Raw genomic sequence first — 26,095 nt, forward strand, 5'->3', positions numbered from 1 at the left:
GCCACCCAGGAGCTTGAGGTCAGCAGGCCTGGGAGAATTCCTGCGAGGCTGCTCTCCTCCCAGCCCCTCCCCTGCCCCTGGCCCCTGAGGCCAGTTCAGAGCAAAACAGGATGTATTCAGGATGAGCGTCTTTCCCAGCTTGTCATCTAATCACCACAGCCCAGCTTGGAGCTTCCTCTCTCATTCATGATAAAACCCCTCACAGTCTCGCTTTTCCCTCCCACCCCAGTAAGGGTGTGCTGACTTCCTCCATATCCGGGCCAGCCCTCTTCCACCCCCGTGGGGCTGAGGCAGAGCTTCCCTCATCTAGGCCTCTCTTCCTACCACTGCAGAGCAGACTGTGAGAGGGAGAGAAAGACCCCACAAGTGCTCTCCCTGGCTGCAGCCTCCTGTTCTTGAACTGTCCTTGGGCAAGGAGTGGCTCCTTTCCAACAAGCCTGGGGTCCTGCCACTGCTTGGTTAATCATTGAGCCACATAATAACCACCTTGGAAAGTCACTCTAGGGGATGGCCGTTACCTAACTCCCTGTCCACCCTAGGCCTTAAAGGGACCCCATCCTGAACCCTCACTTTCTCCCAAGGGGACATTGACAAACATTCAGTCATGGGAACTTCTGAGGCCAATTAAACTTCTGCCCCTCTCTCTTCGCTTGGGCAAACAGAAGTAGTTATTCACATTGCTTGAAAGACACACATTCAGCCTGGGTGGTATTGTGAGAGGCAGGGAGTTGAGTTGATAGTGATTCAGATGGGCAGTGGGTTAAGAGATGTTTTAAGGCATCAGAGTCAGAAGTGGGTGGGGATGTTTCCAGGAACGGTTGACCCCCTGCTCTCAATTTGAAAGCCTAAAAGAGCAAGAAATGCCCACTCAAAGGGTCAGCCATTACTGGGGCTGGGGTCGGGCTGTGTGAGTGTCTGTTTTCAGTACAGCTGTGGGTCCCTCCACACCAGGCTGGGACTTGAGCTGCCAGCCACAGTGCTGCTGCTGCTGCGAGGCTGAGGCCTCTGTAGTGGAGGAGGAGGCGTTCCTCAGAGAGCCTGTGTCTTGACAAACAGTGGAAGTTGGGAAGGGTCAGGCTAGGCCCCAGGTCCAATTTAGAAAGCTGTAAACTGCAAGCAGTTTTCTGCAGTTTCAGCAGGAGAAGGAACTAACATTTAGTGAACCCTGTGGGCCTACTATAGAGTCAGGAAACCTAGCTTCTGGTTGTACCTCTCTATAGCTATCTCTCCATGAGTGACTTTAGAGAAGACATTTGCTTTCTCTGGGCCTCAGTTTCCACATCTTTAAAATGGGTAGGGCAGGTGGCATGGACTCAGTGGTCTCTCAGGCTCCCTTCCAGCTATGAGAGTATACATTCCCAGTCAAGACCTCTTTCACATCCACAAGGCAAGGGTGAGCTGGCTTTAAATTCTGCCAGGCTCAGTCACTAAACATTCTCAGCTGGCTTGTCCATTTGGGCTGGCTGTGCCTTGAACTGCCACAGCTTGGGTTTTCCTTGAGCATGGGCTTTTAGCCCCTCCCCATGTTTGCATCTGTCCCAGGTGGCCACCCTCTAACCCATTCAGCCACAAGTTAATGAGTGACCTGCTCCCCCTGGGTAGTACCAGCCCAAGGTGCTCCTGGGATCCCAGGTCTCTGTGGGAACCAGCTGAGGACCTAACCAGCTCCAGTCACCTTTATGCTTTCTCCCACGATACCCCAGAGGTAGGAAGCAGACAGAGCTCAGGGAAGAAGGGCCTTCAGAGCGCACTCGACCCAACTTCCCTGAAGCTTGGGCCTTTCCACCAGCGCTTGTGTAGCTCCTGTTTACCCATCTTCAATATCTCGGAGAGCAATGTCTCAAGACAGTTGCTTTCATTCATGGAATGTCTGAAAGATTTTTCGTATGTTGAGCTGAATTCTCTTTCCCTCTGCCTCCTACTCCTGGGTCCCAGCTCTGCCCCCTGGGACCACCTAGACCCTGTCTACCCTCTCTAACCTTCAGGAGTCTGAGGACAGAACCTGCGTTCCCCTGGGTCTTCTACAGGCCACGTAGCCTCAGCTCCTCCAAGTGCTCCTCCAGAGACCTGACCTGTCCCCTTCCCAGCCTCCTTACTGTCCTCTGCACATGCTACTATTGTGGCCCTGGGGGCAGGAAATGGCACTCTGGAAGCCCCTCACTCTCTTCTGTTTATTTATAGCCTGGACTTTTCCAGAAGACTTCTCCATTTTCTTTTTCTGGTGACTCCAGCAGGTAGATTCCGGACGCTAAGAGTCCTGGGTCCAAACATCTCATCCGGCTCTCTCTGATTTCTTTGTTGTTTAGGTACAGCCAGCTCCCATGACTGGGGAGCCCTTCGAGGGTGAGGGCCTTCTTCTTGGTGCCCCTATAGCAGAGAGAAAACTTGGTGAGAGGAGGTGCTCACCTTGATGAGTTGACTGTAGGGTACTATGAGAGGGTTGCCAGTGTCTCCTGCTTTCCTGCTAGTTGCTTTTGTCTCTTGAGCTGGTGGGGGTGGAAGGAAGGGGATATTTTAAGGAGCATTGAAGCCGGAAATGAGTATGAAACATGCCCACAGTGGGGCCTAGAAGGGTGAATCAGACAGGGAGAAATACCAACTCAGCCATTCCTCCTCTAGCAGTTAATGACGATGACAACGACGAGTCCTCCCATTTCTTTAAAGTTTCCAAGGCACTTTCATTTCCATGATCCCATTCTGTTCTCAGAGCAGCCCAATAAGGTAGACAGTGTGATCCCCGCAATGGGATCCTTGGTGATCCCCACCTAAGGCCTGGGCAGGGAAGGCTACAGTCTCCAGGGAGGGAGGACTTGGAATCCAGGTCTCCTGACGCTCAGTCCTCCCTGTCTCCCCCAAACACACCCGGCAGCCAAGGCAGCTGGGGCTGACTCGGCAGCTTCCCCACCACAGAGGAACCTCTGCCCAGGCTGCAGCTCTGTTCCCATGGTAAAGGGAGTGACCTCTAGGGGAGGTGGCCGAGGATTTCCTGTCCTTTATCTGGGCTGCCTAAAGGCTGGCCTGTCTGAGGTGTGAGATAGGCACTTGCAGCCAGCTTTTCTGTGCTAGGCTGAGGCCGAGTCAGGCTGGGCAGGGCCAGGGAGGTTGGGAAGTGCTTGGCCCCAAACATCTGGCCTGAGCAGCCGCCACCTGAGCAGGGCCCTCTAGTTGGGAAAAACAAAGAGGGGCATGTGAGAAAAGAGCCAGAGTGGAGCCGAAGCAAAACACCTCCTGAGTTGCACACATGATGCCTAGGGCAGAAGAGTGTCATTGCGAAGAGCAGGGGCTCTGGTATATACAGCACTGGGTGACTTTGGGCAAATCCCTTAACCTCTGTGAGCCTCCATTTTGTCAGCCATGAAATGGAGATACGTATCCACCTTATGGGGTTGTTGACTATTAAATCCAATATGTTTAGTAGTACTTTCTGCCACCTTGTCACTTTGCTGTGTTTCACTGACCTGGGGATATGCAGTGCTCAAACCTGCCACCTCCTGGGCATTAGGTCTGGAATTTTCTGTCACTTCAGATTCCACCTCCTCCAGAAAAGCTCTCCCTGGCCATGCGCACCTACAGGGCTCCCTTCCTCTGGCCTCCTTTAGTGGCATTTATGACACTACAACAGGCTGTAGTTACGATGATAACACCAATAATAATAGTGAACTCTTCTAAATTCCTGACACATTTGAACTTTCTTGGCTCCCATGACAATTCTGTAAGGTAGGTACTGCTATCATCATCCCCATTTTACATATGAGGAAACTGAGGCAAGGGGAGGTTAAATGAAGAGCTTACCCAAGATCATGCAGCTAGGGAGTGATGGAACTGTGATCAAGACCCTGGCAGACTGACAACTGTCCACACCTTAGTGACTGTGCCATGCCTCTCCCTCTCGTTTTCCCAGCTGCCTGGCCAGGAGGCAAGAGCTGAGGCTTGGGTCTCCCTTCTACCCCTGACTGGTCACTGCACCCACCAGTGATCAGTCACTCCTGAGAAGACAGTCCCCAGGTCTTTGCCTGCCCCCCCCCCCGCCCCAACCAGGTGGACAGATGGAGAGGAGAGAAAACTCAAAGAATTAGGTATTGATGCTTGAAAGCAGAGTCGCATTGGAGTGGGGGAGGATGTGCAGGAGGAAGTCGGGGGTGGTTCTGACAGCAGCAGCACGCCCGCCTGATTAGCACCTTCCAGCACTGGGGGTGGAGAGCAGGGTGCTGGGTGGCATGAGGGAAGAAGAGACATTTTAATGAGCTGTCTTGACAACCACGTTGCATTATTTAGAAGATGTGGGTGGTCAGGGGCAGGCAGGAGGCTGGCTGGATTAACTTTTGTGATCCCTCCAGCTGGTGTGGCCCGTGCTGGAATTGAGTATGGGGGTGGGGGGAGGCTTTTGTTCAGAAGCTCTAGGCCTCCCCTCCAATGTTCCCACCTCAGAACCCTTGGGTGCTGCAAGCTTCCTTCTATACCAGTTCTGTTGCTCTTGAGCTCATTCTCTGTTATCTTGTCTCTAAACAACCTCCAGGGGGTGCTTGAAAGGACAGTCCATCTTAGCCTCTGCTTTCCTGAGAAGGATGGGCCTGGTAGCAGCTCTGGTCAGGTACTCCAGGAGAGTTTGGCTTTTGTTCAGTTTTCAGAACTTGGTGCCTAGCATAGGGCCTGGCACTGAGTCGTTGCTCAGGTAATATCAGTTGAATAAGTGCACAGCCAAGGAGGAGTGGATTTGGAGGGGAGGACTTGAGAAGGCTGACATGGGAACAGATCAACAGGGGGGCTGTTGGCATTTAGATAGGCTCCCGGCCCCATCTGTAGTCCAATAGAAGCCACTTGACTTTTTGTAGCGTCGGTTTCCCCATTTGTGCAGTAGGCCTGCTCTGGACAGGGCTGTTGTGGGGACCAAATGAGATGTAGGATGGTCAAGTGCTTTCTCCACTGATGGGAAGTTACTTCAGGCTAAGGGTTCATACCGCAAAAACCCTGCTATATGTTTTTTGTGTCTACAGCCTAGATGATTTCTCCCACTTAATGAGGAGGATTCTAACTTGGTGGCCCTGACTCTGGAGCCAGACTGCCTGGGTTTGCATCTTGGCCCACCACTTCTTAGCTGCTGACCTTGGGCAAGTTACTTGATATCTCTGGGCCTCAGTTCTCTCATCAGTCAAATGGAAATATTATCAGAGCACTTACTTCACAGGGGTGTTGTAACAATTCAATAATATAAACCATATAAAAAATACCTAAAGAAATGCCTGAGACGTGACAATAACTCAGTACCCTTTGGCTCTTATCATCTCAGTTTATACTTGCAAAAACCTCATGTTGTCAGTACTGTGATCATAGCTCTATTTTACAGATGAGAACACTGAGGCATAGAGAAGTTAAGTCTTGCCCAATATGATCTGTATACAGTCCTTAGCCCAGGGCCTGGCACATAGTAAATAAATACTCAGTAAATATTAGTGTCTGTTATTAACTATTATTAATAATTAAATTCAGTATCATAAATATTGTCATCAATAGTGAGCACAGCCACAACTAAGAAGTAGCAGAGCCAGGACTAAAAGCCACATCTTCAGATTGCTAGTCTGTTACTCTTTCCACTGTACTCCAAAACCTCTATGCTTCTAGGTCTTACACAGCCACTAGGCCACCACTTTGGGTTCTCCTTCCTTTTACTCCACCATGGCCTGAGCATGCGCATTGTCACTCCCTGCCCCCAAGGCCCTAGGCCCCTGCCCTCTCCTTTGCGCTCCACTTCACAGCCCTCCCTTTGGCTGGCCACAGGGTCTGGTGAGGGGCTGTGTCTGCTGGCTCCCAAAGAGAGAACAGGCCTCCCCCTGAGGAGGCAACTTCTCTCAGGCGCATTTCCTTTCTGTTAGAGACAATTTTCTCGGGATCTCAGGGTGGAGCCAGGCTCCTTCCAGGCATTTCCTACCCGGGAGTTTATATTTGGCCTCAGCAAAAGGAAAAGGAAGTAGGCAAGGGAGGTGGGATGTAGAAGTGGTGGCACAGGGTCAAAATGGGTGAGTGCCAAGGCCTTGCAGGCCAGGAGAGGGAAGTAGGAGATGGTGCGTGATCCTTCTCTCAAGTGAGCTTGGATGCCCTCACAGGAGCTTGAGGCCAGAATGCCTCCACTCTCACGCAGAGTTCATTTGTCCTTCTCACATCTCTGGGCCTTGGTTCCTGGCCCTGTGGTTTCTGCTCTGGGGCAAGGTGTTCTGTGAGTCAGCAAGTTGCTGAGTTGCAGGTGTGTGCTCAGTTCTGGGTCCTTGCTGTGGTGATACCAGAGGAGAGAGTGGAGTCGGGGGCCCACACACTGTTTAGTTGGGAAGCAAGACTTCCTGTCTAGGTGTTGCCAGAACATTTAGTAGCCCTTACAACACTGCAGTGGGGATACTGAGACCAACAGGACCCAATGCAGTGGAGCTCTGGTTGAATGGGGGAGACAGACTCATGTGCTGCTGAGAAGGTAATGGAAATGTATAGAGGGCCAGTTAATTCAACTGAGCCATTGGGTGGTAGGGGGTTGGTAAGAGGTCAGGGAAGGAAGGCTTCACGGAAAGGGATCTTTGACCTCCATCTTGATAATAATAGGAGTTTGCAACTTCAAGTCAGGCTGGGTCTAGAGTGTGGAGAGCCTCAAGTGCCAGGTAGGAAGCAGTCTCATGTCTGCCCTGTGCTTGGGCAGTGGGGAGCCTGTTAGGGTGCAGGGTAGGAGAGTGACCAGGTCAGAGCTGGGCTCTTGGAAAAAGAAGCTGGCAGGATGACCTGTTGGAAGGAGAGACTGGGGGCTGGGAACTTGGAGAGCTGAAGTAATCCAGGCCTGAGAACCTAGAGCACAGGTGGGTGTGGGAAACCATGACCATTTGATGGAAAAGTTGGTAGAACTTGGAGACTAAATACATGAGTGAGAAGAGGACAGACCAGGATGACTGGAGGTTTAAGCCTACGTGTTTGGTGCCTTTGGAGGCAGGAAATCAGGAGAGGCAGATTGGGAGGGGAATATGGGTTTGTTCTTGGTCCCCGCTGAGGACCCTCACCTGAGTTTCCCAGAAGAGAATGTGCAGGAGGAGGACAGCTCCCTCTACTGAACCAGCCGCCAATCACACATACCTCTGCTCTGGGTCTAGATTTTGGTGAGTGGCCATTAGAAGGTGGAGAAACTGAGGTAGTGGCTTGCCCAAGGTTACCCAGTAAGTTCCTAGTGGAGTTAAGGCCAGAATGTAGTTCTTCTGACCTTCAATACAATACTCTTTCCACCCATACCTGAGTGGAGAGCAGTTACCACTGGTCTAACATCTGCCCCAGACAGGTTAGGCTGGCATCTCTTGCCTGCCGGCTGGGGACTGGAGGTGATGGAGTAGCATGTGACTTATTAAAACAACGGTCTTTCCTTGTCACCATGACCTTGTCAGAGCACCTGGGACTGGGTTAGGGGCAGGATTTCCTGGGGGCAAGAAAGCTAATGGGGCGACTGTGGCAGAGCAAGTGGCAGCTCTGACCTTTGCTGTCACAGAGAAGCCCTGGGTCAGGCAGGAATGTCAGCTGCCTGCTTTGGCCTTGCTGTACCAGGCACTGGCCTAGGAGGCCATAGGCAAGGCTGACCCTGGACCCAAATTCTCAAGCAGTCCCAGCAGGCCAGCGGCCTGGTTTAGCCAGAAGGCCCTCATGACCCTCCCTCACTTACAGCTGCAACCAGAGCTCAGATCACAGCTTTATGGTAGGGAGGGACATGGTTGGCGTTCCTTGTATAACTTCCACATTTATAAAAGCTCCAAACTAGAACTGCCACCTCTCCCTGGCTGACCCTGCAAGTGGTCCACAGTGTCCAAAGATAGGGGACCTCCATTGAATATTGTGTCCATTCTTTGCCTCATTCCTCAAGACACCCGCAAGGTGGGGTGGGGCTGCTGGAGGTGCCTGAGATCCCCAGGTGAAGTGGAGGCTGACCTTCATGGTCTCACACTTCAGGTTTGGAGTCAATCTTTGTTTTGTTGTGGGGCTGTCCTGTGCATTGTAGGATGTGTAGCAGCATCCCCGGCCTCTACTCAGTAGATGCTAGTAGCACTCCTCCTCAGTTGTGATGACCAAAAATGTCTCCAGACATTGCCAAAGGTCCCCTAGGGAGTAAAATTGTCCTTGGTTGAGAATCCCTGTGGCTCTGTGGTCATGATGTGGACGTGGAGTGTTAAGGAGAGAGGGGTATTAGAGTGGAGAGCCGCACATGCTAACCTGCCACTGGCCAGCAAGAAGATCCAGTGGCTTCATTTTGTTGCCACTCAGTCCCACAGTGCTGTACCCTTCTGGGCCGTTTGCCTTGGTGGTGCCTCACTTGTGACAGAGAGACTGCAAAAGTGTTGCTCACATGGGCCCAGGAGCATGGCATCCAGCTGTAGCTCTCACTGAGACTGAGGCTGCCATCCGAACAGGTGCACTAGGGGCGGTCTACCAAGCCAGAGGCCAGCCAGTGTCTAGCACTGCCAGGCTAGGCAGCTTGAAATCCAGAGGCCCTTGCTGCGGCACCCCTCCTGCAAGGTTTGGAATGTGGGATGAGAGTTATTTTGGTCTTGTCTCCGTCCCTCCCTCCACCTCCCTCCCCTGTAAAAATCTAGTTATTGTGATTCCAGCTAAGAGCGGCAGGAGCAGGGAGAGACAATGCGTGTACCCAACTTCCCAGTGGACAGAGTATTGCAGACCCCCATCAATGTCCACTCCAAGGTCGAGAGGAAAAGTCTTGGCAGTCATGGAATCCATAACAGCTCTTAGTATGGGCCCTTGTGAAGGTCCCTCTCCCTCGGTCCCCCAGAGAAAGAGGTGGCATAGCCAGGCAGTCACCTGTTGTAGCATCTCTGCCAGGGTCACTGCCAACCTAGAGGGCCCCTTTGTGTAAATTTGAATGAAGCACTGCCTTGGAGGAATCCAAGGCTCCAGGCTGAGTGGGCACATTTCTTGTGGCCCAAGCCCCTTAGTGTATCCTTATGGGAGGGTGAAAGGAGCTGGTCATAAGCACTTGGGGCCAAATGAGATATAAGCCCTCTGCCAAAGGGCCAATATTGCCTTCTTATGTGGGGCTCCTCTCTAGGGGTGGGGTGAGCAAAGGAAATGGGCCTTGCGTCAACCAAGAAGAATGATCTGAGAAGCTGTTTGCCAGGACTTAGCATTTCCCAGGTACAACAGCAGGGCCTGGAGTGGTAAGCTGCCCCTCTACTTACCTTGGGTACCACCTTGGCCTCACAGAGCCCACCTTGGGAACTTGGGTTGTCACATAGACAGTGGCATCCCAGGTCTTTCTCCATCCCTCAGAACGCTGGCTTTTCCTCCTGTGCTCACTGAAGGTGGGAGAGACCACGCTGATACCAGACCTTGTTTTGGAGCTACCCATCCTGTGGTGAGGGCCATGGAAGGGATGCCTTTCCAAATGGGAAGCTAAGTAAGGTAAAGGAAACCAACATATTTGTTGAAAGCTGCCTTATAGAGTAGGTCAGCTAACTGTGAATAAATTACCACCACAAACACCACAGATTTGCCCTCCCGTGTCCCACCGTCTGCATTCATATTCATGCTCATTGCTCTTGCCTTCTCCTGCACTTGAGCCTGGAGAGAACATGGGCCAGTGATTAGAATGGGCCTAAGTCTGGCCTCTGGCTATAATCTCTCCGGAGACCTATGCTGTGACTTTTAGCTGGCCACATCTGTTTAGGGCCGTGGTTCTCTATCTTGGCTACACTTTAGAATCACCTGGAAAGCTCCCCAAAACAAACAAAAAACTAACCCTCCCCAGAGATTCTAATTTAATTGGTAATGACAGGCACTGACATTTTTAAAAACACCCCAGATTATAATGTACAGCCCGAGTCGAGAGGTTACTGCTCCAGCAGTAACAAGGACACTTTGATCTGGGCTTCTGTGACATCTACCCATTGCTTGCCCTGGGCCCTGTGTCTTGCCTGGTCCCTGGGCCTGAGCTGGCCTTTAGGTTGGGAGGGAGGAGGCTGAACCGGGGCCTGGGCAGTTCTCTCTCAGCCCATTGAGTGACCACAAGGCGTAAGGAGTCAAGTTCCCCAATAGTGGCATGAAGAGAGTGGAGTTGGTGACATTGGCTGGGTGAGGCCTGACCTCCTGCAGCCTAGTTGCCTATTGTCTTCTCTTTTCTGCCTAGCTCTCTTTATCACTTCTTTACAACTAGGACATAATCTGAACTGAGTCTTAAAGACTATGTGAATACAAAGTTCAAGTAGTCTTTTTTTTTTTTAGGTGAGGAAGATTGGCCCTGAGCTAACATCTGTTGCCAATCCTCTTCTTTTCACTTGAGGAAGATTGTCGCTGGGCTAACATCTGTGCCAATCTTCCTCTATTTTATGTGGGATGCTGCCACAGTGTGGCTTGACAAGTGGTGCTAGGTCCACGCCTGGGATCTGAACCTGTGAACCCTGGGCCGTTGAAGCAGAGCACAGGAACTTAACCACTATGTCACCAGGCCGGCCCCTCAAGTAGTCTTAATCAAAGCAGCCCTCTCTAATGATAACTTTCGTACAGCCACTTTCAAAACCAGACAAAACCTGACCAAATCCACACAGTAACTGTAGAGGTAGGCAGGAAAGTTGTTAGTCCTCACTGTATAGATTGGAAACCAAAGCTTAAAGAATGAAGTTGCCTAAGATGACTTAGGCAGCAAGTAGGGGAGCCAGCTTGATGAGAAAAAGCTTTTTCTCCCACTCAGTTATCATCTTTGGGCATTATTGCACTTCCTCAGTGGGAGATGTTGCAGCCTTTTTCCTGGGTGCATAACCTCTACCCCCGTTCATATAGCATTTCTCAAGAACAGAAGCCCTGCTTTTCTCCTCATTCCATCCTTCTCTGCATAGAAAAATTCTCCATGCTAAGAGGATCCTTGGTACATGGCCTGTGTAAGTGTAGGTGCAGATATTGTCACTGACCTCCGAAACCATCTGCTGCTGCTCAGCCATTCCTTCTTTGACACTCCCTCCAGGAGACCTGTGGGTGTGGCCCTGAGGCCTGATTTGACTCTGGATCTTTCTAGTATGCCCTCTCCCCCAACTCTTAGGGCTCAGATCAACTGGGCCCCTCCCAAGGGAAGGAGTCAGAGCTTAAATCTCCGTGGAATCCAGCTTGTGTCAGCTGAGTGCCATCCCTGACCTGTCCTGGCATATCACCCTAGCCTTGGCCAGAGCACGGCCTGCAGAAAATAGCAGTCGAAACTACTGGAATCTGCACATCTGGACACAGAGGCAGGACCAGGGGCCACAGACATTCCTCCATCACTCGCCTCAGCCTGCCCGGTGTCACTCTCCCCGCCAGGCACAGAAGACAGTCCTCAGTCTGGGCCACCTGGGCCCCAGCTCCAAGGTGAATTGACTCTACTGGGTGTGGGTGGTCACTCCTGGCCCCAGCCTGGGCAGGCTGGGATGGGTGGGAGGGATGAAGGCCAAGCACCTTAGCTCAGCTCTTAATCACCAAGACATGTGTCCCTGACTGCTCTGTCTGGGAGGGTGCCTCAGGGCCTCCATGAGGTGGTATATTGTCAGAAGCCAATGTCCCTGACATCCTGTTGGATAATAATGTATCACATTCTCCAGATTCCTGCCAGGGAGCGCTGCTGGGGATTCAGTCCATAGCCCTGCTTCAGACTCCTTGGCTGCTTTGTCGTTTGGAGCTCTTGTGGCCTCTGAAGCTTCTGCCTCCTAACCTCACTTCCCTGAGTCTTATTCTCTCATTCCAGCAGTGAGGTGGATGCAGCCATTTTCCAGACCCACAAGGGAACGCTAGCTGGGCCTCTTTCTCCAGTTTTCTCTTTTTCCTTGGGACCCTTCAGTCAGAGTGGGGAGGGAACTCATTTGTTGAGTGCTTGGTACTATGTGACAGGGTTTTTTTTTTCTCTCCAGTATTTTATTTAATGCTCTGAGTAGCTGTTAGAAGTGAATTTTATTACTCCCGTTTTACAGAGGAGGAAACTAAGTTGTAGAAAGGTTAAACAACTTACCCAAGGTCAGAGAGCTGGTGATTGGTGGCACCGGGATTTGAACTCAGGCTTGTAACTCCACTAGACCAGAAGGGGCAGAAAACAGTTTGGGGGCCTGGAGTTGGTCCCTTTGAGTCTAAGCTCTTTGTTTACCTGGCATCTGAGGGCAGGCGGCATAATGCAGTGGAAAAGAGTGCTGGACAGGGAACTAAAAGATCAAGGTCGCAGTGTCAGCTGTGACACTTTAACTTTGTGTGACTTGGAAAAGTCCCTTAGGCCCTAGTGTGCCCCATACCGTGGCTTTGAAAAAATACTGGTTTGGAGAGTCCCACCACAGACCAATTAAATCAGCCTCCAGGGATGTGGCCCCTAGGAATTGGTATTTTTTAAAAGCTTCTTAGCTGATTCTAATGTGGATCCAAGGGGGAGAATCCTTGAGCTGGGTGATTTAGGCCAGTGCTCCTCAAGCTTTAATGTGCTTGCAAATCACCTAAGGATCCACTTAAGTGTAGATTCTGATTCAATAGGTCTGGAATTCTGCATTTCTAGCAAGCTCCCAGGTGATGCTGCTGCTGCTGGTCCAGGGGTCACGCTTTGAATAGCAGGGAGCTAGAGGGCTCTAGGTAGGAGTGAAAGAATTTGGCACACACCTGAGTGAGCTGGTCTCCTTCCCACCAACCCTGGCTAGGGCCACTGCCTAGTCGTAGTAGGAGGGGAGCAGGCAGCCCGCCATGCTCCATGGGCTCCGTGACTAGGGCAGATGATGCAGATGTGTGAGACGCAGGACTCTCCCATCCCCTTCAGGTTAAGGAAGGAGCAAGGGAGTAACGGGCAGGCAGGTGCCTCGCTCCTTCCTTCTCCTCTTTGTTCTACCTCTTCAAGAGTGTGTTCCTGCCATGCAGGTCTATCCCTGGGGCTTGGCTCCCCTGCCTGGGGTGGCCATTACCAGACTTGTGGCCCTTTAGGGGTCATTGTCTCCTTCTGTGCCTGCCTCTCTGGAAACTCTGACCTGGTCCCTCCTTTGGCACCTCCCCTTTGTCCTAATGACAGGAAAGCAGAGCTGGCTGTTGGAGGAGCTCTGAGGATGGGAAGGGCCTTCTCCCAGGGGTGTGGCAGGAGCAGGAGACAAGGAGGTGTTGTGGCAGCTGGCTCAGCTGTCTTAGCAGCAAAACCATGTCCCTCAAATGCTCCTTGGGGCTGTGTCTTAAGTCCCTTCTGGCTGCTCTTATCACATCCCCCAGACCACCACTGGCTTACAGACCTGGATCCTTTCCCAGGCCTGCATTGCCCCCTGCCAGAGGGGCTGAGGTACTGCTAGCAGGGCTCTGTGGGAACAAATGATTTCCAGGACCTCTCAGATGTCCTAGTGACTCCTAAATCTTTATCATAGGTTAGAAAGATGCAGTAACAAAAAACATACACACACGCACACACACACACACACACACACACAGGTGCAGGTGCATGCACACACCGAGGGGCCTGTAGCTGTGTGTATACAGGTGTACAATCCTATACCAATCCACATGGATCACGGACATGAGCAAACTGGACTACAGGTATATGCAGAGACAGATGCTGGGGCGGCACCTACCTGATGCATGCACTCACAGAAATGCACAGGTGTTCATCCCCATCCTGCCCCTGTTTGCCCCAAAAGCCCTCAGGGTCTTCACCCTTCAAATCCTCATCAGCGTGTGGTCCTTGAGGAGCCTATTATTTTTTCTGACTTCCACCTTCCTGCACTCTTTCCTCCCTTGTTTACCCACCCAGCATCTCTGAAATACCATTTTGTCCTTTAACTTATCAGTCTTGGCTGCCAGGATGTCATCCCGGATTTCCTTGTGGGAGAGCACTGGGAAGAGAGAGTACTTCCTGTCTTGGAAAAACCCCACCAGGCTCCTTGGAGTCCCCTGGTCACAGGTGCTAAGGAAATGGAGGAAATGGGGGCAGGACTCCGTAGCCAGAGCAGCTCTGCTAAGCCAGCAACCTCCCCTCAACCCCACAATGCTAGGTCCCACAGTCACAGCCGCACTGCTCCCTGGCACCACCTGGGTAGGGAACAAATAGCTGCCTGAGTGGTTCCAGGGCTTTGCTGCTGGTGCTCAGCCTATTCTGCCCAGGAGGGCCTCCTCTGTGGCTTCAGTTCAGCTGAGGCTGGCAGGGGTGCCCCACTCAGAGCCAGGCACCCCCAGAGCACAGGCAGGAGTCTGATCCCGCCATTGCCCTCTAAGATTCCCACTGGCAGCACTGTGTCGACATGACAATCGGCACTGAGTTATGCCGCAAATAGATCGAGCCACAGGTGAGAGCCAGGGCAGTCCTGGGAGGCTCCCGGGTGGCGGGGGGAGGGAGGGCTGAACTTGATGAGTGGTAGGGCAGAAAGAGCACTAGGGAAGCTGTCATGTCAGAAGGGTAGGAACTCTGAGCGGGAGTCAGACTGAGCTTAGACTCTTGCTACCTCGTCAACTGTGAGACTGTATATGAGCTCTTCCTTTCTGAGCCTCTTCGGAGATCTGTAAAATGTGGATAGTAAAACCTTCAGAGCTTATTGTGTGTGTTAAAGAAGATTTGGTTATCAAAATGCTGGGGAATGTTAGGTAGGTTGATGGGAAAGAAAATAATAATTGTTGAACATTTCATATGCCTAGCTGGACTAGGATAGTCTACTCAGGGCCATGTAAGGGGACAGCTCCCTGAGGAAGGGGAGGGTGAAGACACAGCTGTGGCTTCTTCCCCCAGCAGTACTCCCTGACCCCAGACATTCCTGGGATTTGCTGCTGGTGGTGAGTTTTGTTCTTGGGCAGAGGCAGGAGAGGGGAAGACGATTGGGACACACAGGAAATGAGGCTCAAGAAAGGTGCTCCGAACATGCAGGTAGTGGGGATTGGGGAGTGGGGGGTGAATCCTAGCTGGCTGTGACATGGAGCAAATGTGTTGGCCCCTCCGTGCTTCTCTTGCCATTTCCAGATTATCAGAACTACAGGTGCCTTCCTGCTGGAGGTGAGGCACCATACACCCAGGTTAGCTTGGTGTCAGCACCCCACTAACCCCTTTTCTCTGCCTGTTTTTCTTCCTCTGCTCTGTTTTAGAAGCTGAGGCCAAAAAAGCATGCGAGTGGCTCCGAGCGACAGGATTCCCTCAGTATGCTCAGCTTTTTGAAGGTAAGGCCACTCAGTTCCTCCCCCTCCCCCCCCCCGAAAACTTACCTCATCCCTCCATTCTTCGTCTGTAAAATGGAGCAAATCAGATCCCTTCTCCCACTACACAGGAAGCTGTGTACCCTGGCCGTGCTCCTAAAGTTACAACTTCTCTCTCCTACATAATCATCTCCACTGGATCACTCTCATCGGCTCTTACAAGCTCTGGTGTTGCCCATGTGTTAAAGTACTTTGTTTTGATGAGGGCCACTGCTTTGTACCACTTCTGAGGACTCCACTTACATAGATGCCATGTGGAAGGCGCACGCTGGCGTCCCTTGCCCTCACCTCACCTTCTCCACGGCCTCATTTCTCTGTTTTCCCTCATTTTTCTGTCTTTCTTTAAAGTTGTTCATACTTGCTGTTTCCACGTCCCCTCTTCTTCCCATATCCCCACTGCACCCTGGCTTCACCCCCACCTCACCAACAAAACAGTCCTTGCCGAACTCACCAGGCACCTCCACGTGGTCGAATTCAGTAGTCACTTCCCAATCCTTACTTAATCTCTCAATAGCATTCAGTGCAGTTGGCCACGCACTTCAGATTCTGGAACACCCTCCTCTCCTGGCTGGCTCTCTGGCTACTGCTCTCAGTCTCCTTTGCTGGCTCTGCTTCCTCTAACTGATATCTAAGTGTTGGGGTGCCCCAGGGCTCAATCCTGGCCCTTCTTCTCCCTCGACATTTCTTTCCCAGGAGATCCTTGACAAGTAATATCTATATTTAGGTGACTCCCAAATGTTTCTCCGTCCAGATCTCATTCCCAAGCTCCAGATTGATCTATTCAACCACCAATTCAATATCTAGTCGGATGTCTGCCTGGCGTCTCAGATGCAACAGGTCTAAATCCAAACTCCTGGCGGCACCACCATCCAGTCAAGCTCCACCTCCAGGAATCATTCTCAAGTCCTCCTTTCCTTTGTTTTCCATATCTAACCCTTTAGCAAGTTCCTTTTCTCTCAAGGATATATCTTAAATTGATCCACTTCCTGCCATCTTCACTGCTCTATCAGTGTGACCTGCCGTCATGGCTTGCCCGGCCTGGCACGCCAGCCTCCTTCCTGCACTCCCTCCTCTACTCTGCACCGCAGCTGGAGGGACTCGGTGAGCCAAAAGCCACTCTCTGTCACTCCTCTGCTCTGACTGTATCGCTCCTCTGCTGGCTTCCCAGCACACTCAGCAGGAAGTAAGCCCAAGCGCTTTATTCTGGCCAACAAGACTGCATCACCCAACTTCCGTTCGCTCCTCTCCCCTTTGCTCACTCTGCTCCATGCTCCTTTCCACCACTTGCTCATACCAGGCTCTTTCCCTCCTTGGAGCCTTAATGTTAGTCCTGCCTGGAGCTCTCTTCCCAGGCTCTTTGCACGGCTGGCCCCTTCTCACTCTTCAGGACTCGGCTCAGAAGTCCCCACCTCAGAAAGCCCTCTGCTGACCACCTCGCTACACGTACCCCCACCCCACAAGCCTCTCTTTACCCCATCACCGTGGCTAATGTCTTTCATAGCATTTAGAACTGCATTCTCTTGTCTGTTTCATACACTGTTTATTATCTTCGGCCCCTATGAGAGTGTAAACTCCATGAAGGCGGGGGTCATTTTTATCTTGTTCACAGTTGTATTCTCAGTGCCTGGCACCAAGTAGGTGCTCAGTTAATATTAGCTAAATGAGTCAGTCGGCTTGTTTTGCCAGTAAGGCAGAGAGGTATGGGATTTCCTGAATGCTCTCTCCTCTTCCCCCGCTCCTTCCTCTCTCCCTTCCCCTTGCCAAACCCCAGGGAGTGGGCTCCTCTGCTCTGAGCAATAGCGGGAAGTGAGGTGTTGTTTGGCTGCACACTCTCCTTTCTCCCTCTCTGCTCCCTCCAGTTCACCTTAGGCCAAAGAGAAGGTTTCCTCTCTGAGCAGCCCAGGATTCAAAGGGGACTGGAGGAGCCCAGGTTGGCTCTTAGCAGCCACCGAGGGCCTCAGGCCTGCTGTCCGCTATGGACCTGCCTCGCTGACTGATGGGTCCTCTTGTCCAGTTCAACCCTCCTGGCCTCGCTTCGGCCTTTTCCGGACAGTCAACCCTGAGCTCCCTGGGCCCCTCTTTTACTCCGGGCTTTCTCCTTCTCCTCGGTTCTTGCCTTTCTGCCTCCCTGCTTCCCTGGCCTTCCCCATCCTGCTCAAGGGCTGCTGGCACTGAGTTTATGACCTACCACCCTTTACTCATCTTGGCTTCTCTCTGCCGTACAGAAGGTTCGTTTCCCCTGGATATTGGCTCTGTGAAGAAGGACCACAGTTTTCTGGACGAAGACTCTTTGGGGGCCCTGCGCAGGTAGGGGGGCTGAGGGTCAGGAGGTCAGGGCCTGGCTTGGGGCTTCCTCATGGAAGAAAGCAGTCCCTGTCTCCTCTAACAGAGGAGGAGCCTGGCCTATTAACAAAGCTCATTTGCTGCAGTCACTCTGCTCGCTCTGTTTCTATGTCTGTGACACCCTCACTCACACATATACTCTAGCTACAAAGCCAAGATCTGGCCTTGAATCTTTTCTCCCTTCAGTCAGATCCCCCAAACATTCCTCTGATTTGTCCCCCCTCTACTTACAGTGGCTTGGCCCTTGTTTGAAGCCAAACCACAACTTCTTGGATCCATTACAGTAGCCTCCTAACTGGCCTTCCTACTTTCCATCTCTGTATTCCCCTCCTTGCCCTCACCCTGATCCAGCCACTAGAGTCAGCTTCCAAGCGGGTGTTCCTTTGCTTAAAGTGTGTCACTACCTGCTGGGGAAAGTTTGAAGATTTTTAGCATGACACCCGAAGTCCTTTACAATCTGGCTTTGACCGACCCTTATTAGCCTCAGTGCCCCCATCTCACACCCAGGCTCATCTGTTTGCTGACCATTTCCCTCTCTACCTTGTCACAGCTCCTGTTAAAGCCTAGGATAGAGTCTCTGTTTCTCTCTCCCTCAGAATCCCATTTCTGTCCTCCAGGAAGCCTTCTCTGACTGCAACCCCTCTGTTCATGGAAGTTCCTTGACCCACCCTCAGTGTGCTTGTAGTGCCTTCTGTCTACTCTGTTCTTGAACCTGTCCCATCTCTGTAGTGGTTTGTTCCACATCTATAAACTCCTGGAGGACAGAGGCCATAATCTCCCCAGCATCATATCTGGCACTGAAACCTTCATGAACACTGGGGCTTGGGAGAAGTGTTGATGGCTTGGGCATGTGAAGTATTGGATGGCATCTTAGGAGTGTCTTGGTAGGCTATGCCCTGCAGGCTTTGGGGGTTGATACCCTTGAATGAACACTGCTTCCTTTCCTTGCAGGAGGCTGATGACCTTGAACAATTGTGCCTCGATGAAACTGGAGGTTCATTTTCAATGCAAGCAGGTGAGTCATGACAAGGGTAGGGTCTGTGGTCTTGTGGCACCATAGGGAACCCAGGACATACACAAATCACTTGCAAAACTAGCTCCGATGTCCCGGGAATCTGGGGTATCCGGAGCAGTGCCTTGCTCTAGCCTAGGAGTGAGAGGTAGGGGTTCCTAGGAGGCTGCTGGGTTTTGGAAAGCCTGGTCTAGAGGTTTGACTGTGAGAACAAGTGCCCTGGCCCATGGCCTCACCCAACCCCCTCAGCCCACTTCTCCCTCCTGGGTTTACTAATAACTTGACCTAGTGATCATTCTTCCTCAGGGAAATCTATCTGCTTCCACTACCTGCTCTGTGATAGTGAAAATTCCTTGACTAGGGCACAGAGATAGAATAATGTGGTCGGAAAATCATGGCCTATGTGGTCTTAGAAGTCAGGATCCCCAACCTCACCGCCACAAAGTCTAACCCCTCTGAGGTTCATTTTCCCCATCTCTATAACGAATTGGGGGGTACATTAATAGCTTCCAAAGACCTTTCCAACTCTGCCAATCTGGGATTGCAGAAACTGAGAGGTCTCTTGGTCTGCACGTAGCCCTGGAATGCAGGCCTGGTGACCCCATCCTTCCCTGGAGTCAGGCTTTGTGGGTTTCTTCTGAGGCTTTCTCTACCTGAAGCCTGCAGCCAAATGGGTCAGCCAAGTTGCCAGAGCCCTGGCTCGGGAAGCAGGAGATCCCTGGGGCCTGGTCGTAGCTCTGCCCCTCTCTGCTCGGTGACCTTGGGCAAGCTTTCCCCTCTCTCAGTTTCCCCATCTTGAAAATTAGAAAATTAGAAAATCTAAAATCTCCTTCCAGCTCTCACATTCTGTGATTCTAATCTAAGACTATAGTCTAGAGACTTGGGAGGCTGCTGAGGACAGGAGGTCAAGACACCTGGATTCTAGCCCTGGCTCTGTCACTGACTTACTGCATGACATTGTATGACCTTAGGCAAGTGGCTTCTCATTTGTGGGTCTGGGTTTCCCTATCTGTAAAATGGGGAGGGATTAGATTAATCAAATTGGGGAGAGATTAGATTAATCAAATGACCGTTACCATCCATCTAGTCTCTGCCTATGACTCCTGGTTTCCTCTGGCACTCCCAGAGCCAGCTCCCTACTCTAGGACATGTCCTCAGGCAGAGAACAGGGCACTTTGCCTCAAAGTCCCCCAAGAGATTGGAGGCAGAGAGTGGAACACAAGCAAGGGCTTGTGGGCTGGACTTCTCTGACCTAACCCTGTGGCACCATTCCCAGAATGAAGACTCAGAGGAGGAAGAGCAGTGTACCATCAGCAACCACTGGGCCTTCCAGCAAGAAAGTAAATGCTGGTCTCGTGTGGACTCCTCTGACCTGCTGGCCCCACCAAGCCATGGCCTGCCAGTGACCTCCAGCTGTGAGAGCATCCTCACTGAGTTTAGCGCCACCTCCCTGCCAGCCATCACCGTGAGCCTAGCGCCTGAGCCAGCGGCTCTGCCCTCCCTAAGCCGTGCACCCAGCCCGAGTGACCGACCCCTCCTCAGCCCTACCCGGGGCCAAAAGAGTCCCCAGGACAAAGCCAAGAAGCACCGTTCTCGAAGCTTCCTCAAGCACCTTGAGTCTCTGAGGCGGAAGGAAAAGGGTGGCAGCCGGCAAGCAGAGCCTGAGGGTAGCCCAGCCACCCCCAAGAAGGCCTCAAAAGCCTCCTCTTTCCGTAGTCGCCGTGGCTTCCTCTCTACTGGATTCTACAGGGTCAAGAACCAGCCAGCCACCTCAGCCAGTGGTGCTGGTGCTGAGACTCAGAGGGCCTGGGAGGCCTGGCCTGTGGCCACGTTCTGGCATCCTCAGCGGGTACACCGGGGTGACTGCCTGGTGCATGTCCCCAGGGACCACAAACCAGGCACATTCCCTCGCTCCCTGTCCATTGAGAGCCTGTGTCCTGAGGATGGACAACGCTTGGCAGATTGGCAGCCAGGTAGGCGCTGGGGCTATGAAGGGCGCCGGGGCTCCTGTGGCTCCACGGGCAGCCATGCCAGCACCTATGACAATATGCCTGAGCTGTACCCAGCTGAACCTGTACTGGCTGGGGCTGACGCCGAAGATGAGGAGGGTGGGGGCAGCTATGCCCACCTAGACGACATCCTCCAGCATGTGTGGGGCCTGCAGCAACGGGTAGAGCTTTGGTCTCAGGCCATGTACCCAGATCTGAGGCCTGGAGATAAGGAAGAGGAAGAAGAGGATGAAGAAGAGGAGGAGGCCGCTTCATCAGTAGAAATAGCCACAATCGAGGTTGAAGGCCAGGCTGAGGCTCTGGCCCAGGTCGAGGCTCCGGCCCACAGAGAGTCCTCAGCCCCGCCCCAGGCTGATGACCAGCCAGGAGTCCCAGCTCAGGCTCAGGCTCAGGCCCCAGCTGAGGCTGAGTCCCTGGCACAGGCAGAGGCAGAGGCCCTGGGCCCAGCCCAGGGTAATGAGCAGGAGGCGAATTCAGGCAGGGAACCCACCTCTGTCTCCAGCCTGTCTGCGGAAGAAGGACACTCCATTTCTGACACTGTGGCCTCCTCCAGCGAACTGGACTGTAGCGGGAACTCCATGAACGAGGCTGAGGCCTCAGGGTCCCCGGCTGGACTCCAGGCATCAGCGCCCCGTGAACGACGAGATTCAGGCGTTGGGGCCTCACTTACCAGACCCTGCAGGTGGGAGTTCAGGGTAGGGGTGAGACCAGGGGCCTCTGTTGTTTCTCTCTGTCTCTCCCTTTCCCCCTCCCTCCCTCCCTTCTCCTCTCCCCGCTGCTCTCTCCATCTCTCCCCACCCTCAAGCCAGTTTCTTAGTTATGGGGCCCAGGAGCAGGTTCTTGGGGCTGGGTGATTGCCTCCAGGCAGCCAGTCCCAGGAGAGAAATAGAAATACTCCAAGACTCGGGAATCCAGAATGTTAGGTTCAGGACCTGCCTCTGCTATGGCATTGAGCAAATTTTAGCTCCTCTTTGGGTTTCAGTTTCCTCATGTGTAAATCGAGGGTGTTAGAGGAGATGGTCTTTGATGCCCAGCTTCGCCATTCTGGGTTTCTCAGAGCAGCCTCTCTACTGCAGTCTTGGAGAGGTAGGGGGCTGGTACTGTTTGCTGGCACTAGATGGGCCTGAGCTCTGTGCCATCCTCCCTGACAGCATCTTGACTGTTGGGCAGCCCTGGACCCAGCAGCAATGCTGACAGTGGTCCCATCTCCCTGCATTTTCTTTCTTTGGGGAGAGAAAAGGGACCAGAGGAACACAACCTTTTCTAAAGTTTACCCAAACCTGCTCCTCTGGCCTTCTCCATCCCCTCATCCCTCACCAGGAAGCTCCGGTGGCACAGCTTCCAGAACTCCCACCGGCCCAGCCTCAACTCAGAGTCGCTGGAGATCAACCGGCAATTTGCTGGCCAGATCCACCTCCTGCACAAGGGCTCGCTGCTGCGGCTCACTGCCTTCATGGAGAAGTACACTGTGCCCCACAAACAGGGCTGGGTCTGGTGAGTGTTCCTGGGCCATGGTGGGTGGGGGGAGCTGCTCACCTAGGTCTTGGCTCCCTCCCTGCCCCCTCTCCAGGGCCCTGGGAGCGTCAGCCCCAGAAGGTGGGTGTAGGCAGGCAGGGCCCACAGGCCAATGGAGTGGTGGGATGTGCCAGGAGGATGGAGGGGCTGTGGCCCGAGAAGTCAGCATGGCTCTGGATGGCTTGCATATATCTGTAGGGGATGCGCGTGGGATGGGTATGTGTGCTGTGTGTGAGGAGGGGTGGGGGTGGGGGACCCTAGTCCTTGAGCTGTACCTCTTCCATCCCAACCTCCATGCTGCCACCGGTGAGATTGTCCTAAAATACAGCTTTAGTTGTCACTCTCTGATAAACACCCTTCTGTGGCTCTCCATTGCCAAAGAATGAGGTCCAGTTTCCTTCTCTTCTGGCCCCACCCTATCTGTCAGGTTCTTTAGCCTGCCATTCCCAACCAATGCCACCATACAGGCCAGTGGACTGGTCGCCCTTCCCTGAATGTGCCATGCTCTTTTTCCTGCCTCTTTGCCTTTGTCCATTCTGTTCTGTCTGTCTCAAATGCCTTTTCCCCATTTCTCCTCTGGGACAACACCTACCTGTCCCTCAAGAGCCTGCTGAATTTTCACCTCCTCTCTGAAGCCTTCCTTGACCCGCTAGGTACAGTTCCCCTCCCTCATGGGTCTTCCCTCGGGTTCTTGGCCTACTCCTGGCCGCATGTATTGTCATTGCCTGTTGACACAATTGACCAGACTCAGAGCTCCCTATGTTCCTCTGTGACCCCCTAGGGCTGGACCCAGAGCAGGTGCTCAGTGAATGTTGCCTCTGGGATGTGGTCTGCTCCTTACCCTGCTCGCCCCTTCCTGAGCCCCTCAAGACTGCAGACAGAGTCTCTGAGTTATGTCCGAGCCTACCCTGCCCCCTCCCTGATCTCTTGTTACTCTCCCAAACAGGTCAGTGCCCAAGTTCATGAAAAGGAATAAGACCCCAGACTACAGGGGCCAGCACGTGTTTGGGGTGCCACCTCTCATCCACGTGCAGCGCACAGGCCAGCCACTGCCGCAGAGCATTCAGCAAGCCATGCGCTACTTGCGCAGCCAGTGCTTGGACCAGGTGAGGCCTCCCAGGGGAGCCTGCAGAGAGATGGAACTGGGGAGGAGGTCCGATGCTAAGGAGTTGGGGAGGGAAACTGCTCTGACCTTTCCCCTGGGTTGAGCAGAGACCTTTCCTGTCCTCAGGAAGGCCCAGCACAGATGGAGCCAAAGCTCCCTTCTGCCTGGCTCTGTGCCAGCTTATTCCTGGCCCAGGTGCTATAGTCCCCATCTTCCAGGAGCCTGCCTTAGCCTAGGTCCCCCTTTTCCTACTCATCTCCACTAAAGCTGTCTTTCTCCTTGGCCCCGAAGCTATAAAAACCCTTCTCTTTGGTTTTGCCATTTCTCTCCTACCCTGCCCAGCAGGAAGCCTGCCAGGCTTGGAAGTCTCTGGGGTGGCCTACACTCTTGACTCCTGGTGCAAGGCTGCCCTCACAGTCTCCCTCCCATCCCTCCCTCCCTCCCCTGCATGGACCCAGGTGGGTATCTTCCGCAAGTCTGGGGTGAAGTCTAGGATCCAGAACCTGCGCCAAATGAATGAGACCTCCCCCGACAATGTCTGCTATGAGGGCCAGTCGGCCTACGATGTGGCTGACCTGCTGAAGCAGTATTTCCGGGACCTGCCTGAGCCTATCTTCACCAGCAAACTCACCACCACTTTCCTGCAGATCTACCAGCGTGAGTCACCTGCACCTATCCCCAACAACCCGCCCGATTCTCAGCCTCCGTGAATCCTAGGGCTTGTGGAAGATAAACCTGATGTGGGCAAATGGAGTCACAGCCATGAGCTCATTGAAAGATTTACTATCAAGAGTTGGAAAGCCCCCTGGGGAGAGACCACATTTTATACCCCGCCCCGACCCATTATATGGAAGGATTGACTGAGGCCCTGAGGAAAGGCAGGGACGTACCTAAGGTTACACTGCACAGTAGAGCAGAGCTTGATGTAGCACCCAGGGCCCACCTTTGCCCTTCTCACTAGCTTCCCTTGGGATCACTGTGCCTTCTGCATTCCTGGAAGCAAGAGGCTGGCTGCTGGAGGCTCTAGGGGAATAAGGAAGCCCTTCTGCCGTCCCTTCCTTACAGTCCTCCCCAAGGATCAATGGCTGGCAGCAGCACAAGCCGCCACCTTGCTGCTCCCTGACGAGAACCGAGAGGTGCTGCAGACTCTGCTCTATTTCCTAAGTGACATTGCCTCTGCTGAGGAAAACCAGATGACAGCCGGCAACCTGGCAGTGTGCCTGGCACCCTCCATCTTCCACCTCAACATCTCCAAGAAGGATAGCCCCTCACCCAGGTGAAACAGGGCAGGGTGTGGCAGAGCCAGGCAGGGAAGATTTGGACCCTGTTGGACTTTTGGCCCTTGATGGCCAGCACTGCAGTTCTCAGGCGTCACCACCAGGGTTCAGCCTGACTCCTCAGGGGCCCAGGACTGGTTGGATGCGATGAAGAAGGGCTTTCCTTCTAAAGGGCAGCAGGTTGTTTTGTGTTCAGGACTGGCAAGCTGGCTTCCAGGGAGCTGGAAGCCAGCTTGTCAGCCATCTTGTCTTGTGCCTTTGGGCCATCCTCTTCTCCTGGCACTTCTCTCCAGGATCAAGAGCAAACGCAGCCTGGTTGGCCGGCCAGGCCCAAGGGACCTAACTGAGAACATGGCTGCCACCCAGGGCCTATCACACATGATCAGTGACTGCAAGAAACTTTTCCAGGTGAGTACTTCCAGGCCATGGTACCTACTTTCCAGACCCAGGGGAACCATCAGGCTCGAGCTTTGCACCCCAAGGCGGGGTTAGGGCCCAACTTGACACATACCCCTTATCCTCCTACTTCTGACTCTTCCCCTACAAGGTTTCTCATCTGCCTCACTGCAGTAGCCAGGCCTCTCCATCCACTTAACATGAACCTGGCAGGCCCCATGGGCTCTAAGACTGAGGGTCTCTGACTCTCTGCTGCTCCTCACGGCCCCCAGCCTGGTGTGTGTGCCCTCCCAGGTGCCCCAGGACATGGTGCTGCAACTGTGTGGCTCCTACAGCGCAGCTGAGCTCAGCCCTCCGGGCCCAGCCCTAGCTGAGCTGCGGCAGGCCCGAGCTGCTGGCATGAGCCTGAGCCTCTACATGGAAGAGAGCGTCCAGGAGCTGCTGCGCGATGCTGCTGAGCGCTTCAAGGGCTGGGTGAGCGTGCCGGGGCCCCAGCACACAGAGCTGGCCTGCAGGAAGGTGAGCAGCACATTGCCCATGGTTGCCATGGGGCTGGGGGAGGGTGTGGTGCAGGCGGGGGAGGGGGCAGGGATCCCAAAGGAAGGAGCTGCCCAACTAGTCTTCCTGTGCCTCAGCCTGATACTTGGAGAATGCCAGCCAGTGAAGCAAGTACCCTAATGAATTGAGAACCAAACGAGACTAAGGGATCTCTTTCAGGGATCACCTGTAAGAATTACCCTCCCAAGGCCCCACTCCAGACATGTCACTACTTTTAGAGCCTCACCTGCCATCTCTTCCTGCCCCACAGTTGCGCTGAGCTCCTTACATTTCCACCTGTGTGCTTCTGCCCCTGCTGTCCTCCTGCCTGGACTGACCTGCCCCAAGCACTACATTTCCCGAGCCACGTTAAGCCCCAACTTAATATGCCTCCTCCTTCATTCAGAGCCTCTCGTCATGCCCTAGGCTGGAGGTGACTTCTCTCTGTCCTTCTCTTGGCACTAGCCATGTTCTTTCTTGGATCCTGATTATGAGTAAGACTGCAAGCCTGAGGTTTACCATGTATAAACCGGTCATAGTAAAGCCTCTCTTATAGGATCAGAGTGAGAAGCTTGCCCTGTGCCTGGCATAGACAAAAGGCTCAAGAAAGAGCAGCCTTTGTTGCTGTGCACATGTTCTACTTCCCGCGCTAGATGGTGAGTTCCTCGAGGACTATCGCCATCTTCTCTGCCTGTTCACTTCCAGAAATTCCAAGCACTGTGCCCATTTC

At 53.1% G+C, this 26,095-nt stretch overlaps 1 protein-coding gene across 5 annotated transcripts in view; it reads left to right on the top strand.

The window, feature by feature from the left end:
- Positions 1–26,095, top strand: part of STARD8 (StAR related lipid transfer domain containing 8) — a 72,982-nt gene that overhangs the window by 44,432 nt on the left and 2,455 nt on the right. For 3 of the 5 annotated variants that reach the window (XM_070502252.1, XM_070502253.1, XM_070502251.1), the window contains 10 exons: positions 15,064–15,135; positions 17,397–17,478; positions 18,466–18,529; positions 19,803–21,217; positions 21,856–22,029; positions 22,997–23,156; positions 23,614–23,812; positions 24,221–24,431; positions 24,726–24,840; positions 25,123–25,347. In XM_070502252.1, coding sequence (XP_070358353.1) covers positions 15,064–15,135; positions 17,397–17,478; positions 18,466–18,529; positions 19,803–21,217; positions 21,856–22,029; positions 22,997–23,156; positions 23,614–23,812; positions 24,221–24,431; positions 24,726–24,840; positions 25,123–25,347 — 2,717 coding nt within the window. Of the gene's footprint in view, positions 1–11,201; positions 11,359–15,063; positions 15,136–17,396; positions 17,479–18,465; positions 18,530–19,802; positions 21,218–21,855; positions 22,030–22,996; positions 23,157–23,613; positions 23,813–24,220; positions 24,432–24,725; positions 24,841–25,122; positions 25,348–26,095 lie in introns of those variants that run through there. The other 2 variants (XM_070502254.1, XM_070502250.1) reach the window with 2 other exon arrangements.

Source organism: Equus asinus, chromosome X (assembly GCF_041296235.1).
Source record: "Equus asinus isolate D_3611 breed Donkey chromosome X, EquAss-T2T_v2, whole genome shotgun sequence".
Lineage (NCBI taxonomy): Eukaryota > Metazoa > Chordata > Mammalia > Perissodactyla > Equidae > Equus > Equus asinus.